This window comes from Cynoglossus semilaevis, chromosome 15, assembly GCF_000523025.1.
Source record: "Cynoglossus semilaevis isolate Cse_v1.0 chromosome 15, Cse_v1.0, whole genome shotgun sequence".
Classification (NCBI taxonomy): domain Eukaryota; kingdom Metazoa; phylum Chordata; class Actinopteri; order Pleuronectiformes; family Cynoglossidae; genus Cynoglossus; species Cynoglossus semilaevis.
Genome location: NC_024321.1, coordinates 2,076,675 through 2,096,435, shown reverse-complemented (window position 1 = coordinate 2,096,435; position 19,761 = coordinate 2,076,675). Strand labels below are relative to the sequence as shown.

The window sequence follows — 19,761 nt, the reverse complement described above, 5'->3', positions numbered from 1 at the left end:
TCGTGGATAAACAGAGTCCGGAGTTACCCTGACCTCATCATCATTCATCTACCGGAGCAGTACTTACACGTACTTCTCCAAAGTCTTTTCCGAATGCTGTTTTAGTTCATTAATACTGTACAGTGCTGCAGTACTTAAATAGCTATTTTCTAAATGACCAACCAAAGATTATTATTATTTCCAAAGGCTAATTTAAAGTATTTTTGTCATGGCCCAGATGTGAGTTCGCGGGCCAAAAGTGGCCCGCTGGCCAGGAGTTGAGGCCCAGGGTTTACAGCACATCTACTTAGAAGAACTATCTTATTCACATTTTAACTCTTTCAGTTTGTTGTACTTACTGTACTTGAGATTAACTAGCAGCTAGCTAACTAGCTAGCTATTAGCTAATTTTCTCCAATGAAAAATTTGAATCCACTACCCATCTATAAGTCATTACAAAAGTTTAGGGTACTCAGTCTCTGTCATTGGTGTAGAACCCCAGGGTTCACCTCGAAATCTGGTAACGGATAAGCGGATGAAGATGGATGTTCTAGCGATGGCTCCATCCAGTACTCAAGACCGATATCGGTACCGATATTGGTCAAAATGTCGTGATCAAATATGGGAAAAAAATCCAGTGGAGATTGGACGTTCTAGGGATGGCTCCATCCAGTACTCAAGACCGGTATCGGTACCGATATTGGTCAAAATGTCGTGATCAAATATGGAAAAAATCCACAACCATAGGCCATCTGATCCGATACCTGAGCCCTTAGCTTCATGCGACATTCCGTAAATCATACCGCTATTGCCTGTATCTGTATCACTACAGCACCAACCTTTGAAATTTCTTTTGTCAACACTTTAAATTACAAATCTTCACGCTAGGAAGTCTCCCTGAACTGAAGTTTTTTTCCGTTTCTGTCTCTCCACAGAGGGAATGGCCTGTATCTGTATCACTATAGCACCAACCTTTGTAGTTTTTTTTTTTTTGTCAACATTTTTAATAACAAATCTTCACGCTAGGAAGTCTCACTGAACTGACGTTTTCTCCGTTTCTGTCTCTCCACAGAGGGAATCTGTAATATGACCATGGACTCCAACTCCATAACAATGCCGATGTCGGACCCCAACGCCTGGGCCACAGCCATGAACAACTTAGGGATGCCTCCTATTGGACTGACCGGACAGCCTCTCATGCCAGGTACTGACTGCACTACACTGCACCACCCGACCAACCACAGTAACAGCAGGATCAGACCAGTGATGCTGTAATTGACTTCAGTACTCATGGTTACTACTATTGTTTTTATCTACTCTTTTCGAAAGAAACCGACTATGTTATTGTGTGACCCTGTAGGAATTCTGGGAAAAATGGTAAACAGCCGGCTAGTCCAACTTAATGTTCAAATTAGCTGACAAATATACTGAACGCTAATACATGAAACGTCACAGGTTTTTTTTTCTTCATTCTTCTCAGTATTCTTTAAAGCAGGTGTGCTAAACATAAGGCCCGTGGGCCAAAATTGGCCCGTTCGGGTGTTCAATCTGGCCATTTTGATGAATTTTGAAAATAATCCACAAACACTTTTTTGGGAAAATGATATTTCATATGTAGTTATTTGCATGAAAACAAAGGGAAAAAAATGTGACTCATGGTTATTTATAGTTAATTAGGTTATGATTGAACTGGTCCGGTATGTGGACTGTCTCATATACAGTATATTCGGTGTTATTCCTGCACATGCACCAATAGAGCGAAAAACAGATCATCCCAAAGTTCTAGAGAAAACTCAGTGTTGATTCTTTAAACCACCTATGTAGATTTTCAATTGATTTTTTTCCTAAGCAATAAATATGAATCTACTAAAAAAAAAAAAAACGCACATCGATTTTACCAAACCAAATCTGTTCCAGGCTCAACACAGCAAGGGAATAAATAAAATGGCAATATTTCAACACTTTATTCAACATTATGGGATTCCAAACAATGGAATTTCAGTGGTTTTTTTATTCCGTTATGAAAATCTCCAGGAGCGTTTTTTTTTCGAAGTGCAGAGCTGAGCTGCTGTATTGTGATCTGCCTATTAAAATTCAGCCCGGCCGATTACTCTGCTGTCTATAACATTACATTCAACGGCATCCTCCCACTCTCCCGTCTCTGAAGAGTCTTTTTTTCTCTCCCTCCTCACGAGGAAGCCTATCCCTAAAGCCTTTATAAATCACTTCCCACTTCTTAGCTCAAACGCTCTTTCATATATTTGAAATATGCCAGGCTTTTGTGCCCTGTGCGTGCGTGCGTGGAGCAGAGAGCCTCCTCACGAGCACTTCTGGGACGGACGGACGGACGGACGGACGCTCAGACAAACACACTCAGACTCAGCATATTTAAAAAATGGTAAATAAAACAAAAGGCAGAAGAGGAGGCTCTTGTGCGCTCAGATGGAGAAAGAAGATCTATAGGTGGAGATTTCCTGCAGGATGATTGCATTTGGATGAGACTCAAAAAAAAAAAAAAAAAAAAAAAAAAGCTGTCCTCAGACACATCCAGCCTCGTTTTGTCGACTACCGCGTTATGGAAAAAGATGTCACCCATTTTTGTAAGAAAAATATCTTCATTGTTTTGTAACTCGAAACCGATATTTTTATAGATGTGGCCACTGCTTTTTTTTAATACTAAAATTCTGGGTGTCAAACATAAGGCCTGCGGGCCAGATCCGGCCGGTTAGGGGGTTCAGTCCGGTCCACTTGATGATTTTTTTTTTCTTGTTGAAACAAAAACATTTTCCTTGAACGTTTTCTTCTTGAAACAAAAACATTTTCCTTGAACGTCTGCAAATAACGCGTGTATCAACTTGTGTACTAAAGCTACGATAAGTGAGTGCACCGCGCAGTTATCGGACGAAGAGCGGCCATCATTCTGCCAACGTCTTAAAATGTCAAATTAAATACCAATAAGTTTGATAGAAAGTTTTTTCTATTGACGGTGGTTCAAAACATATTTCCAGCGTTATTTTAATTATAAACTGAGTGAAAACATGTTCTACACTTGATAAATATATTTTTACTGACACGTCTTAAAAAACCCCACCCTAGAGTCATTTAACAGAAGCGCAGCTGTGTGTGCGGCCGCAGACACCGCTGTGATTACCCAGCTCCGCGTGCGCGCGTGTGTGTCTGCAAACGTCCACGGTGTAAAGAAAAGAGCGTGTGGTGAAGAAAGACCTTCAGTACTTAGAGCTGATGAAACAAGAGACAACCTCTAATGTACAATCAGAGCAAACCCAACACCGAGACACTCGGCTAGCGGACGCTGGACGCCCGTACGTGTGCACGAGCACGCTCACAGAATCACCCAGCAGGACGGTCCAGGAACACGAGTGACCAGCAGTAGGAGATCCAGCAGATTGCCCTCTGTTGTTTGGAGGTGAAGCTAAAAGAAGACAAACATGACGTTGGGTCATCGCGGAGAATCGATAGCTAATCCACCTGTATTACTGCGGAGGCACAGGGTGTACTGAGAGCAGGACAGGGGGAGGCATCGGTGTGTGTGGGTGTAGAAACAGCATTAACAAAAAAAAATGGAATTTATTTACTTTTACTTTTATGTAAAGACATGCAGCAATAGCCGACGTTTTGATTCAATACAGATGACTTTATTTTTGCCATTCTTTCCTTACCGACACTGATGTCGAAACTTTAATTTAAGTATTAGTCATAACAAATTACAGTACTTTATTTTTACACAATATGACCAAAATAATTGCTACCATTAAGGGACACAGGTGTCTAGTTGACTTGGATCACATGGAGTCACTGCTCTCTTCTGGTCAGTGGTCACATGACACGATGATCAGTTCAATTTTAAGTTACATTTTATATATATATATATATAATATATTTATATATATATATATATATATATTGATATATATATTTTTATATATATATTTACATATATTCATATATATTTACATATATTAGTACAAAGTAATTTCATATCACCTCTGGTGCATATGACAATAAAGATTCCTTCCCTCCTTCCTTCCTTCCTTATATATATATATATATATATACATATATATATATATACTTTATAAGAGTAGTCAATACTCGTCTGATATTGATACCACAGAATCGATACTCTCATCATTAAACATGGTTGCCATTCATCCTGGAAATCCTGGAATATGATTTCTAGGTTTCTAAAATAATTTCTAGTTATGGAAAACATAAAGTGAAAAAAAAAAAACCAAGTTATCCAGGATCCCTTTCCCTTTTTTCGTAGTTGTAAGAGTATCCGAACAGGTTAAAGGTCATATGTGTGTGTGTGTCCGTTGTCACACTTTATTCAAAGGGCAATATTGAAACACATGGCTCCTGTGCCTTCAGCTACCGCAGCGTCCCAAATAATGATACGTGCCAATCGATTTTTTTTTCTTTTTTCTTTTTTATCTCACCTCAGAGCAGCCCCTTCAGTGTCCAGTTTCCATTTGGCTCTGTCGCCAGATTTAGCAAGTTTTCAGATCTTGTTCCGTACTTGGTGCCTGGAGACAAATCTAGTTTCATTCTAGTTGAAAAATGCTGCGATTATTGATCCACGACATAGACTTTGTGGTCAGGTAGTGGTTTTTGTTTTGTTTTGTTTTTTCTCCTGCGGCCACAGGTGCTTCTCTATGTCCTTTTGTTAAAAACAAACCTGGAAGTACCTTGAAAACAACAACCTTTTCGACACACAAGTATGGTGAGGGATTTAAGGTAGGAACCAAGAGCTAAATGTTAGCCGAAAAACCCATTATGCTTTAGAGTTGCTGGCTAACTGTTGGCCAAAACAGTCAGTGAGTCACATACGCTGTACGGTCCGATCATCGAACACGACCAGAGAGCTCACACTGTGCGGGTGAAAACGGCACGTCGACCTCTGCAGACTGTCCTGTCTATTGACAGTTTTCAATAAAGATTTATTTGAAAGCTCCGACGCCGGTTATTAGCAACATGCTATTCAAAAAGAAGAAGGCCGCCATTATGATTGCTGCGATATTTTTTTTTTTTTTAACGTTTCTCACGGTCGTGGTAGCTGTAGGAGGAAACATTGTACACTCATGTTGTTGCTGCCACAGCTCTATCAATCTCGCCTCCATATTTTCATGCCACCGACGCCTCGCCATGGTGACTATCACTTCGGGGCTTTGCTCCTACTGTGTGAAAGAATTTGTCGGCCGACCAAAATTTCTGACATGTCAGAAATTCAGCCGACCGTCCGACGTTGGTTGGTTCGGGAACAGATAATCGGCCCTCGTTCCTCCCTGTACATTGTACGGAAAAACAGGCCCGACGAAATGGGAAATCAGGCCGTGCGTCGCCAGGTCGTGCGTCTTAAAAATCGGGTCAAAAACAGGCTAAAATCGTACAGTGTATGTCCGGCGTGTGATTCTGTTCCCTTGGAGTTATTCCTTCTGACACTTAACAAAGTTATCTTTTAGAGGGAGAACAGAAAAACCTGGCGACAGATGAGAGAATAGCAGCACAGTAGCTCTCGTGTTTACTGCACACGACCAAAGGACGAAAACGTCGCCGCACTATTTGAACGAATTCATCAATTATTAATTTCTGTAATTTAAAATTTGCCTTTACAGGAACATTTTCGATTGTTGTCGAGATCAGTCGAAAAACCGGTTCCGAGCAGAGTGGGTGAACAGTTCCGGGTTCCTGCAGCTGCGTAAGCACTAATGAGACGAGACCTTTAGCTGTTAGCGATAAGAGCTGCTGGAAGAAGGGGAAAGGGAGGTAGCAAAAGGAGGAAACACTAACAACCATCAATTGTTTGTGTTAAAAAGACGCTGATGGCTGTTTAAGCTCCTGGGCATTATTCTCCCACAGAGAAAAGAAAAAAAACCTCACAGGACACTTTGATTTTCTCTGCCTGACTAAAGCGTTTCTGCAGTGTGTTTGTAAAGAGCAGAACCAACACGCTGCTGAGCTTGATAACCTTTCCAGGATTAAACATTAGCATAACTTTGAATAGCACGGGTAAAAGGGAAAAGAAAGAAGAAGAAAATAGAAGCTCGACTTCAGACAGACATAGTCCAGTACTTTTATGGAGCAACTTTATAGATTATTAATGTGACTTAAAGAGATGTTCCTGTGAGCAAAGAGGGGATCAGGACTGCTGTTAACCTTGGCTGTTTTGTATCTTAAAAAATTTCATGCTAATTCAGTATTACCCTTTTTTTTTCCTATTATACTGATTGTGTAAAAATAGTTGTCACTAGGAATGAAAACATTCTTCAAAAGTGCAGAGATTTTTATGAGTACCGGTCCTCATCTTTACGTCGGAGAATTGTTCCTACGGCTTGATGTAACGCGATTTGCGCTAGGTTGAAACTCTCATACTGCACATGAGTACTCATGTCACTGGCTTACATTGACGCTGTGGTAACATTAAAGTGAAAGTGAAAGTGAACTCCTTGTCATTGTGACCGCTGCACACAACCAAACGTGACCTCTGTTTTTAACCCATCACCAAAGTGAGCAGGGTGTGGCTTAAGAGTGTGTGGGGGACGGTGCCGTGCTCTGTTCCAGACCCAAGTCCGATTCCTTAACCACTGAGCCACCGCTGCCCAACACGTCATAATCTAGGACATAAAAACATATAAAGGTCACATACGAAAGACAGTGAACGTCGCACCATCAATAATAAACGAAGGCGTCGTCTGCGTATAGGGCACCCATGGAAGATTTGTTTTAAAGCCGTACACGGAAAGGATGAAGGACGAGACTTTCCTGATACATTTACGGGAGACGTCGATGTTACTGTGAAACGCCTTAAGTCGAGAACGTCGTAAACTGAGGACCCTTGACAATTACATTTTCTAAAAAATTTAGCTTTCCAGTTAGCTTTCCAGTTAGCTTTCCAGTGGGCGAATTCAATTTTCTAAAAAATGTAGCTTTCCAGTTAGCTTTCCAGTGGGCTCACCACCCACAGGAAGGTTCACAAGGGGATTTGGGTGGCGGTCGTGGAGACTGCTGCCCCCGCGACCCTGAAATGGATAAGCGGAAGAAAATGGATGGATGGAAAAAATGTAGCTAAGAAAAATGTAATGAACAGCCTTTATCCAGGGAAATGTCATAGGAAAACATATTAGAAATGAGACATGAGAAGACACTGGTACTACAGAGTGAGTGTAGTAATCACTACGCGCGGTTAAAAGTTCTGTTCACGGGGCCAGAAGGTCTTGTTGTCATTACATTACACAGTCATTACATGGAGCAGCTTGAATGATGCAGCTGAGGGTCAGGGGCGGCTCTACCCTGGTGGAGGAGAGAGAGGAGTGTTAAAGGGCAGAGGAGCTTCAGGAAATGACTGCATCACGAGAGCAGAAAGGCGGGGTAAAGAAAAATGATGGGAAGAGGAGGTGGTGGTGGTAAACTTGCGCCGGGACACATGATCGATCAGCACTGCGGAGCTGGATGTAGGAATCTGATCCTCGCTGCATGCCCAAGGAGGGTCCAGTGTGTCTGAGGAAGAGGTATTGATTGTGGATTTCGTCCCTGTAATGGCTGCAGCTGCAGACCGTGATGGTCCGCTTTGTTGTCTTTGTTGTTGTGATGGCGCTGTGCATTATCGCTATCAAATTTGGTGGGGGATTGGTGCCGTTCTGCAGGCTGTTGAAACGACTCCGGTCACGGTCACAGAGAAAGTTTCTAAAATTTCTGATGGTGACGTAGAGAACATTAAACCGTCCGTTTTATTTGTCTCTCAAAAAAACCTTCTATACAATACAACACTGCCATAACTACCAATCAGCACACTGTGTCCAAGCGTTTCAGATGCTACGACAGTTAGCCGCAGGTTGCTATAGAACAGTTCGTTCATGACTCCGAATTATTCCCAGGGAAACAGGTTGTTTTAGGAAGAACGTTTATTTGTTTTCAGCGCGACTACTAGGACATCGACTACATATTTTCTCACCACAAGGGGTCCTCGGTTTGCGATGTCCTCGATCTACAGCGCTTTGCCGTTACATCGCAACACCATATACGTTTAAGTTTATTAAGAAAGTCGTCGTTTCAGATGCTACTACAGTTAGCCGCAGGTTGCTATAGCATAGCTCGTTAATCTCTCCAAAATCATTCCCAGGGAAACAGGTTGTTTAAGGAAGTACGTTTATTTGTTAAGAGTTATAAAAAATTTCAGTGTGACTTTTCGGATATTTACTACATATTTTCTCACCACAAGGGGTCCTCGGTTTACGATATCCTCGACCTACAGCACTCTGCCGTTACATCGCAACAATCCATACATTTAAGTTCATTAAGAAAGTCTTCCAAAAAAATGTTCAATTTTTCTACATTTTTCTTTTTGCGATATATGTAATATATATAAATGTATGTAAGTCCCAACTTAAGTTACGTCCAAGTTACAGCACCAGTGTTATTTAAAGGCTGTTGTCTGTAGTGAGAAAATCGTCCCTCTATGTAAACAATTTACTGATCACTGTAGGTGAATTCCAGATGTTAGTGTTGACGGCAGAACGACAAAATGCAAACTTCTTGGCTGATTCCAGCGAGAACATCGCGGAGCTCCAGCCTCCGGCTCCGGAAAAGTTTAATCACACATTCAGTGTCATTTGTTAGAACGCGGCAGAAACGGCAACAGCAGGAATGACGCTGTGGTAACATTAAAGTGAAAGTGAAAGTGAACTCCTTGTCATTGTGACCGCTGCACACAACCAAACGTGACCTCTGTTTTTAACCCATCACCAAAGTGAGCAGGGTGTGGCTTAAGAGTGTGTGGGGGACGGTGCCGTGCTCTGTTCCAGACCCAAGTCCGATTCCTTAACCACTGAGCCACCGCTGCCCAACACGTCATAATCTAGGACATAAAAACATATAAAGGTCACATACGAAAGACAGTGAACGTCGCACCATCAATAATAAACGAAGGCGTCGTCTGCGTATAGGGCACCCATGGAAGATTTGTTTTAAAGCCGTACACGGAAAGGATGAAACGAGACTTTCCTGATACATATACGGGAGACGTCGATGTTGCTGTGAAACGCCTTAAGTCGAGAACGTCGTAAACTGAGGACCCTTGAGAATTCAATTTTCTAAAAAATGTAGCTTTCCAGTTAGCTTTCCAGTGGGCTCACCACCCACAGGAAGGTTCACAAGGGGATTTGGGTGGCGGTCGTGGAGACTGCTGCCCCCGCGACCCTGAAATGGATAAGCGGAAGAAAATGGATGGATGGAAAAAATGTAGCTAAGAAAAATGTAATGAACAGCCTTTATCCAGGTGAAATGTCATTGGAAAACATATTAGAAATGAGACATGAGAAGACACTGGTACTACAGAGTGAGTGTAGTAATCACTATGCGCGGTTAAAAGTTCTGTTCACGGGGGCCAGAAGGTCTTGTTGTCATTACATTACACAGTCATTACATGGAGCAGCTTGAATGATGCAGCTGAGGGTCAGGGGCGGCTCTACCCTGGTGGAGGAGAGAGAGGAGTGTTAAAGGGCAGAGGAGCTTCAGGAAATGACTGCATCACGAGAGCAGAAAGGCGGGGTAAAGAAAAATGATGGGAAGAGGAGGTGGTGGTGGTAAACTTGCGCCGGGACACATGATCGATCAGCACTGCGGAGCTGGATGTAGGAATCTGATCCTCGCTGCATGCCCAAGGAGGGTCCAGTGTGTCTGAGGAAGAGGTATTGATTGTGGATTTCGTCCCTGTAATGGCTGCAGCTGCAGACCGTGATGGTCCGCTTTGTTGTCTTTGTTGTTGTGATGGCGCTGTGCATTATCGCTATCAAATTTGGTGGGGGATTGGTGCCGTTCTGCAGGCTGTTGAAACGACTCCGGTCACGGTCACAGAGAAAGTTTCTAAAATTTCTGATGGTGACGTAGAGAACATTAAACCGTCCGTTTTATTTGTCTCTCAAAAAAACCTTCTATACAATACAACACTGCCATAACTACCAATCAGCACACTGTGTCCAAGCGTTTCAGATGCTACGACAGTTAGCCGCAGGTTGCTATAGAACAGTTCGTTCATGACTCCGAATTATTCCCAGGGAAACAGGTTGTTTTAGGAAGAACGTTTATTTGTTTTCAGCGCGACTACTAGGACATCGACTACATATTTTCTCACCACAAGGGGTCCTCGGTTTGCGATGTCCTCGATCTACAGCGCTTTGCCGTTACATCGCAACACCATATACGTTTAAGTTTATTAAGAAAGTCGTCGTTTCAGATGCTACTACAGTTAGCCGCAGGTTGCTATAGCATAGCTCGTTAATCTCTCCAAAATCATTCCCAGGGAAACAGGTTGTTTAAGGAAGTACGTTTATTTGTTAAGAGTTATAAAAAATTTCAGTGTGACTTTTCGGATATTTACTACATATTTTCTCACCACAAGGGGTCCTCGGTTTACGATATCCTCGACCTACAGCACTCTGCCGTTACATCGCAACAATCCATACATTTAAGTTCATTAAGAAAGTCTTCCAAAAAAATGTTCAATTTTTCTACATTTTTCTTTTTGCGATATATGTAATATATATAAATGTATGTAAGTCCCAACTTAAGTTACGTCCAAGTTACAGCACCAGTGTTATTTAAAGGCTGTTGTCTGTAGTGAGAAAATCGTCCCTCTATGTAAACAATTTACTGATCACTGTAGGTGAATTCCAGATGTTAGTGTTGACGGCAGAACGACAAAATGCAAACTTCTTGGCTGATTCCAGCGAGAACATCGCGGAGCTCCAGCCTCCGGCTCCGGATCTTTGACAGAAAGATGGAAGAAAAAAAAAAAACTGTCCCCCCTCCTGCAGGAGATTTCTCCGTGTACTTCCCCGCCCGTCATCACCGCTCTGTCTACCGTGACCGGACTGTAACCAGATGTACAGCTATCGAACCCTTCCTCTACATTTAACGAATATGAAATAAAAACCTTCTCGCGCTGCCTTTTCATTCCATCCATTAAACCTAACGGTCTGTTTTGTAGCGTCTGGAAACAATGTCAAAAGATATAAATATTCATTGTTTCTAAGAATATGAGCTGCATTCAGGGAACAGCGTGTCCGAGCCAGCAGACAGAATTAATTTTCTTTCTTTTCTTTTTTTTTTTTTTTTTTTTTAACAATAAATGCTTCTTTTTTTTTACAAGTTCCGTTTATTAGTGATGTCCACTCTGCCAAACCTTTCTGTTCATTTTAATTGTTTCCTTTTGTAACATTTACCTTTTTGGGATAACGTTTAGTTTTTCTTGTTTGGTTCCTTTTTTTTTTTTTTTTTTCTTATTACTTATTTTTGGGGGGAGGGGCTTCTGTCTTTAAATTTTATCCAGTCATTTCCATTGGCTGATGGTCCCTGTCCCTGTGTTGAACTTGAACCCCCACTAGAAAACATGGAGATTTCCTCTGTTACTATGCAAGCGTCTGCTGTAGTGCCCCCTAGTGGAGACACAAGCCCAAATCCATTAAGGTTTTTCTCCATTCCTGTTTTAGCTAACATTTAGCCATAAGCAATAGTCCTTCTTTATTCTTTAGCTAAATGCCAGCAGTTTTCAGTTAATTTTATTTCTTACTACCTATTAGCTATCGATGCTAATTTTTTGTTAATAATAATTTGTCTTAGCCCAGCCTGTTTGGGCTACGACAAACTTTTTTTCTGGGGACTTATATTTTACAAGTCGCAAACCTTCGCGACCCAAGTCAATAGACATTATTCGCGAACTCCTGGGAAACATGATGCGAGACGACCTCCTAAGAAATCTCTTGCGACCCATCTGAGGGTCGCGACCCAGTCTTTGGGAAGCAATGCTATAGCTAATATGTAGTGCTAATATACTTGAGTGTATTGAATGCATAACTCCTGTGGCTCAGGGACAGTTGACGTCCGTTCCGTCCTGATCCGCTCCCCGTCCCGACTGTTTCTCATAAACACTTCCATTGAAACGCACTGACTCGTTCACTTACGCCGAGACACTGTCAGTAGAATATTTGACATAATGAAGTCTGACTGCTGTCAACGTCCAGAAGTGCGAGCGGAGGTCTTCCGACCTCAACGTTAAGGAATTCATTCCATGATAGTCACTTCATTTTTCCGCTGGAACCTTTGCCTTTTCTGATGCTGATGCTGATGCTGATGCTGCTGCTGATGCTGCTGTGGCTCTGATTCCGTGCCAGAGACAGATTTTGGCTGAGAGTTGGAGGACAGAGTGGAGGAAACTCTCCCACTGTGAATATACACAGCGCGTCTGCCGAAAAAAAGTAGAGCAGCAGTAATAAAGTGAAATAAGCTTTTTCTGACAGTTACTCCAATCCTCCCGCAGAACGTTGGCGAGCTTTTTTTTAAAAAAAAAAAAGGTAAGATTTGCTATGGATTTTTGAGTTTGAAATTGTCAGGAATAAAAAGATAGAGGTTTGGAAGTCTGACTCGAAGAATTGGATTCCTATTAAGACGTAGTTTGAGTGGAGAGACTTGCAGATGGAGGAGAAGAAGAAATAGTTTTGTGTTGTTTCAGGTGAGACAATTTCAACTTTTTATCCCTTTTTTATTCACGATCACCGAAAATGAAGAAAAATGGAAAGAAGTAAGAGGGAAACTAGGGATGGATTGGTTCAACTTTTTCATGGTCGATGCCTGAACCGCAACTCTGACGATATCGGTCCGATAAGATAAGTAAAGCATTTGGGCTTTGGTGTCAGATCTGGTTGTTCATTTTGATGTTCGATCTTGAAATTTTGACCCAAGATCAGATTGACGGGATGGAGGAAAACGAACAAATGAACCAGAGGACACTACCACGGACTCTAAATGTTCTTGCTTTTCATGGCCAGTGTGGATTATGCGACTCACCATTATCTTTGAAAACGGTGACTCGATACAGGGACTATTTAATGCTAGCGTCGGACAGTTCTTGATAACATACCTACGTAGTATTTATGGCTATTTCAGAGGACGTGTACAGGCGGAGTTTCTTAGTCGAAATTGTTTACTTTTCTACAAACGCACGCAGTTCGGCTATTTCAGAGGACGTGTACAGGCTTCTTGTTGCGTAGTTTCTTAGTCGAAACGGTTTACTTTTCTACAAACGCACGCAGTTCCAGGTACTGCAACTGCCGATACATTACTGGTTCCTAATCATTCTGAAAAAAATTCATATTTTAACCTAATTTTCTCTCCTTTTTTATTTTGTATTTTGTATGGTTTAACAACCATACTTAACAAATGGACTGAAGTGTTGGACTTCTGACATCAACGTTAGACGAATCTCTGACTCCTCGTTGAGTCAAAACCATTAGGACCATTACGTCGTAAACGTAGCAACCAAACTACAAAAAAAAAAAAAATCCCTGATTCTTTATTGTGGTAAACACTTTTTACTGTGTTTAGACCCGGCTTGAATTGAGAAACTTTCATCAACAGCAGAGATTTTTTTTTTTTTCTTTTTTCTTTTTTTTTTTTTCTGTCCTGCTGAGCGAGAAATGTTCTTGCAGGAAAAGTCAGAGATAGATATGAAAATACAGAGGACGACTGTTGGCAGAGATGAAGCGAGGCAGATCTCAGACGTTGGTCGGCTTCCAGGTGCTGTGGCTGTAGCTCGCCTCATTAAAGAATATTATCCATCATGCCTCTCAGCAGCCGCCAGTGTCCTCCCCCTCCTTCAAACTCCCACCCACACCCACCCACTACTGCTCACTGCTGGAGTGACCGTGGAGACTGAAAATAAGAGAGGAGTGGGGGAGAAAAAAAAAGGGGGAGAGAGCGACCGAGCATAAACCAGGAGGAGGATGACATTAATACCCCCCGAAACCTTACTTTTTTATGAATCTCCCTGCTCCGTCTGATTGATAGGCGGCCGTAAATGTTATTACTTTGAACAACCCCCCAGGAAATGGATAGTTTAATGTCAAATATATGTGAAAGACAAAGGGAAGGAGGATTAGGGAGGGAGACGTGTAAGAAGTTTCTGTGTTCGCTCTACTCTTGCATGTTACTGTTACAAGAGAGAAATATGAGCAGAGAGAGGAGGAGGAGGAGGAGGACGTGGATCTGTGTGGCTTTCCAAGCATGAGAGAAAGACCGGAGTGCGTCGAGTTGTGCGGTGAAAGAGGAACACATGGACATGAGTGGGTGGACGCAGAGCCACATTATTTTTTTTTTTTTTTTTTTTTTTTGTTGTTGTGTTTCACCAAGAAGCCTGAGCTGTTTTTGAAATGTTACTGTTGATGATTGAAGACAGAAACCTTTTTTTTTTTTTATTTGGAGAAAATTTAGGTCTGGATTGGTGGTGGTAAACATGCGGCCCGCAGGCCAAAAACGGCCCGCTAGGGGGTTTAATCCGGCTCGCTTGATGAATTTTGAAAGTGAAAAAATACACAAAAAACGCTCCACGTTCGTGATGATTTGTCAAATTATATTTTGTTAAATATGACATTTTTGAATTGATTTATTTGCAGGAAAACAAATAAATATGTACTTATTATTATTTAAGCTAATTATGTTAGAATAAAAAATTAATTTAACATCCCCGGTCTAGATTTCGTTTGAGAAAAATCGCTAACACTCGTCGATTAAGATGGTTAAGATTGTAAAAAAAAAAATATTGTTACAAGTGAACTGTAACATGGAACACTTCCTAAAAGGATGAAATGTGTAGTTTGTAGTAGGTTCTGTTGAGAAAGAACTAGCAAAATGTAAGCACACTGTAAATAAAATATAAACCAAAAGTAAATTCAAAATAGAAAAGATAGCAACATTTGCTAATTAATCTGATAAAAACCAAATAAATATTCAAATTTTTCCCAAATAACTTCAAACAGGAAGGTATTAGCTGAAGAACTAGTCATATATAAAAATGTAAATTCCAAAACCTAATTCCAATTACAACGCAACAAAAACATTGCATAGAAATTCTGATCCCTGAGGTCGATCCTAAACGCAGAACTCCCGGCTTTTTCAACAATATCATAATTCACAATTATTTTGGTCTGAATAATTCCGACTCCAATTGCACATCAGATCAGGATACTCACATTTTTGTCTTGTGTTCCAGTAAGAAAAAAAGCAAAAAAAAAGCATGGTGTAACTCATGATGCCTGTGAAGGAAACCCATTTTGAGGGAACTGTTTTCCTCCAAAGTTTCCTGTTTCTGCAGGAAAATGCCTCCTGTGAGATTTCACCTTCAAAATGTAATCGGGTGGAAAGACATTTGTGGAAACGTGTACTGTAGGAAATCAATATCTGGGATTTTATTTCCTCCAAAGTGCAGCAGGTACAGGGCCAAAATGAAGGCACGGTTGTTTTTTTGTTTGTTTGTTTTATCTTCTCGCCTCAGTGCAGATACAGAAATAACAGATGTATCATAATGATTCTTTAAATGTTGAAAAGGATTTATTAAACATAAAAAAATATATAAATCTCCAATGAAGCAATAAATCATTTAGAAAAGTCTGTAGTCCATCCGCCTGCGATACATTATCCTGTGTTTTCTTAAAGTCCGGGCTGCGGTGAGTGACAGTGAGGACAGTGAAAATCAGCTGGAATATTTTCTCTTATTGTCAAATTAAGGAGAAGAAAAATACCATCTGTCAGAGACGGCTGAGTAGAAAATAAATATTTTTCAATTTTTTTGTTGTTTTTTTGTATTGTAGTTCTCAGACAGGTATCTGTATAAACTTTTATAAGCTAACATTCCACTATGTTTCCTAATTTGGCTAGCTATTAGCTCTGAGCTAAGTTATTTTTACCGTTTTTGGCTAGCCTCATCAATATATTACTGGGAGAAAATATTCGTTCTAAATATGTATTGTAGTTCTCGGACAGGTTCCTGTATAATTATTTATAGGCTAACATTCCACTTTGTTGCCTAATCTGGCTAGTTATTAGCGCTAAGCTAAGCAAATTTTTTTTAACCGTTTTTGGCTAGCCCTAATCAAGATATCACTGGGCGAAAACTTAATCGTTCCTAACGTTTTCTGGCTTTTGACATGACACATTTTGGCAACTCCAACGCCTTAGTTTTTAAACACGTTTTTTTTACCGTGTTGCAAATACAGAGTTAAATTAATTAGTATTTTTTTGTATCAATTTCTAAACATTTCAGTTGACACCATTTACATTTCAGGTGACCTGACGGTCAAAAAACATAGCCTAGCTTCATGATATAGCATTTGGCTTTGTTCATCCTCTACCTTTCAAGTAGAGCTAAGCTAGGTGTTGGCTCAATATTTGTTCGTATTGCAGTCTTTAGCTATTTTTGACCCATCGTTTTACTAACCAGTGTTGAGGTACATTTTAGATATCATTAATCATTGTTTTGTTTTTTGGTCAGGGGGGGGGATTTAAACCTGTTTTTTTTTCCATTAGTTTTAGACTTAATGTTTCAACAGCATCGCACCTGGTCTCAAACACAGAGATTAAAAATACTCTGCTGTGGCAGGGAGTTCCTAGAAAGAAGTAACTGGGCTTTATTAGCTGTGCTTGTGTTACATGTTTGCTGCAGGACCAGGGCCCCTAATGGACAAGGACAAATAACACGCACACACACACACACGCACTCACATAGGCAAGTGTATACACACTCCAGAGGGAATGTGAGCAGAGCGGCGTTGAAATTGCACCAGCCGTGGCCTGATGTAACCAGATCATGTCCTGGCTCTGAGCTGAAATCTAGTTTTCGGTGCAACAACATACGAACGGAGCAGCTCTGATTTCATCCATGAAACCCTGGGACATCGGTCAAACACTAAATATAGAGTAAGAGGTGAAATAAGTCCCTCCGTGTTTGGCTAGGTGCTACATTTCAGCTTTATTTACTACAACATTGAGGCTTTTTTTTTTTTTTTTTTTTCCTCGACTGATCGGTTTAAAAACGTGATTTAGAACTATTGGTCCTTTTCATTTTGCCTTTTGGATTTTTTTTTTTTTTTTTAGATTTTTTTAGATTTTGGCGCTGATTTTCTCAGGGTTCATTTTAGTTTTTTTGGATTCATTTTCTTTTCCAGACATTTTTTTACCTTTTTACTTTAATTGTATGGCGGTAATTTGTGTTAATATTTACATTCCCAATTATTAGTATTTAATTGTATTTGACAACATTGTGGTCATTCCATGTTATATGTGATCTTATAGACCAGGGGTCCCCAAACCCCTGGTCTGGGGACCAATGTCGGTCCATAGATCATTTGGTACCGGGACAAAGTGGAAAAAAATGTACTTCAGTTTTACTAATTTACTTCATTCAAAAAGAATCCAGTCATATCCCTTTACTTTTTTTATTTAAAGATAATCTGTCCATGTTTCAAAACAACAGGTAATTTGGGTTTTTTTTTTTTGGCGAAACATTTAAAGACCTTGACTAATGGCTAGATAACTAGTTTGTTTTAGCTTCTACAGCGGATTTATTTAAAGCTTTTCTTCATCTGCTATGCTATGTGTTAGCAATTTTGACGGTTTTATATTGTGTGAACGCTCTAGTTCCTTTAAAAAAAACGTTGTCAAACTCAAATTCACAGTGAGCCAAAATTAAAAACTGAGACCAAGTCACGGCCCAAACTTAATATTTCTTAAAAAACGGATGGTATTTTTCATGTTTTCCCTTCTCTCCAGATATGAAATGTTGAATTTTTTCATATAGAAACAAACTTGTTTTATTATTTTGCGTAAACAATGAATCTGGAACAACCAAAGCTTAATTTAATTTAATACATGAGTAATTTAAAATAAAACACATCAGTTGTATTTGTTTCTTCTTCTGTCTCTTTATCTGCAGCCTTTCGGGTTCCTTTTTAATGTAATTTTTTTTTTCACAGGCCAACAACAAAAAAACCCAAAATGTATGTGCTATAACATACACCGCTAATACTAAAATTCTACCAATATATAGCAGCTATAAACTGTCCAACTCTAGTACACATTTAATCTGATCTCGTGGGCCAAATATAATTACACCGTGGGCCAGATTTGGCCCCCGGGCCTGAGTTTGACGTGTGCTTTAAAACATCCAGAGTTAGTCATCGGAGTATATTGTGGTGAAGCCAGAGCCAGCGTTCCTGTTCTCTTAGAGAAACCGCTGCTTTATCCTCAGCAGAGGTTTTTAGTGTTAGATGAGTGAAACGTGCAGTAAAAGAGATTCAAGCCTGCATTACAGAAACCTCCCAGTCTGTTCCTGCAGCAGGGAGACCTCCATAAATTCTACAGAGTGGAAAGAAAAATTTTTTTAAAGGTGAAAAGGAAAGCAGTCCAGCAACAGAATCATCAACCTCTCAGTGAGAGCGAGCGATGATCCAGCCAATTAATGACGGAGGAAAAGAAGACAGATCGTAGACAAGTTGATAAGAAAAGGTGCTGGAAGTGGACGATGGAGTGAGAGGAAAAAAAACAACAAACTGCAGCCGGGGAAATGATGAAACCAAACAGAGTTCAAACACGACGAGGTTTTACCGCAAAAGAATAGCTGCGTGTCTCTCTATCTTAGAGAACACCGGAGACGTCTTACTGGTTAAGTCCCACGAACCATTTGTCTTCTACTGCAGACAGGAGGACAGTATTTTTCTCCACCAGGTGTTTGTGTTTGTGAGATCCTGTCTTTGGGTGCCTTGCCGAAAATGTTTCCTAGTTTTTGTTACTGTTTCTAGCTAACTCGTTTTCGTCGCCAAATTGGTGCACAAAGTGTGTGTGTGGTATAATAATAATAATCATTTTTGGAAAAATTGTGGTATAATAATAATAATAATCATTTTTGGAAAAAAATATTGTCATCAATATACTTTTTTTTTTTTTTTTATTCATCAATATACTTTTTTTTTATTTTTTATTAATTACTGGAAATTTCAGGCGACCCCATTTGCATTCCAGGCGTCCCCATGTGGGGCCGTGACCCTCAGGTTGAAAAACACCAGTTTAGAGTAACATTGCTAGTATTTGGCGCAGAAACACAAAGTGTGTCTGATACTGTACTGGTTCCAGTTCCAGAGTTCTGGGTTGTAGTTTCTGTAAGGCAACGGAATTCAATAGCGTTTAACGTTTTCACGTTCTCTCCACTGAATAATGGAGTTGTATCTCAATAACTGCAATGGAATCTCAGTGTGTGTGTGTGAGTGTGTGTGAGTGTGTGTCTGTGTGTGTGTGTGTGTGTGAGTGTGTGAGTGGGTGCTAGGTTAGCCTATGGAAATAAAGCTTCAGCGTGGTTTGAGCCTCAGCACCAGCTGCTGAGGATCTGATTCTGATAACAAAGACAGAGGGTGAATCATTTTTTACACACACACATGGGTGTGTGGGCATGCACACACACACATGGGTGTGTGTGGTGGGGGCGGGGGGGTGGCGGGGTAAAGAGAAAAACAAATGATGATGCTAAAATAATACCGAAAAAACAAAACATGTAAAAGACGCCGCCACAACTGTCGCCACTATCATGCTTCGTGTCACTATAGCAGGCTACGTTAGCGTGCTAGGTTAGCCTGATCTTTGTACTAAGGCTGTATTACCGTGAATCGTTTTGTGTTTTCTACGAAGAATATGAAACCCGCTAACGGTTAGCCACATGAATGTGCGAAAACGAAGATAAATGCCAAACATCGCAAAAAAAAAGGCTTCAGGTTAGCGTTAGCATCTCTAAAGCTAGTCAATTATGACGTTTTTTTTTTTTCTATAATTAGCTAAGAATCGTACAACATTAGATTGAATTCCCTCCCAAATATGTTTTTTTTAAGTTACTGAAGCAAAAGAGTTTCTTCCTCATTTGTCGTTTTTGCAGCCGTGAACAAACAGTGG

The 19,761-nt window shown here is 40.5% G+C and overlaps 1 protein-coding gene across 3 annotated transcripts in view; it reads left to right on the top strand.

Annotated features, from left to right (window-relative positions):
* Window positions 1–19,761, top strand: part of enox2 (ecto-NOX disulfide-thiol exchanger 2) — a 173,927-nt gene that overhangs the window by 112,322 nt on the left and 41,844 nt on the right. For all 3 annotated transcript variants that reach the window (XM_017039392.2, XM_025062934.1, XM_008326491.3), the window contains one exon: window positions 1,052–1,183. In XM_017039392.2, the coding sequence (XP_016894881.1) occupies window positions 1,052–1,183 (132 nt within the window). The remainder of the gene's footprint in view (window positions 1–1,051; window positions 1,184–19,761) is intronic.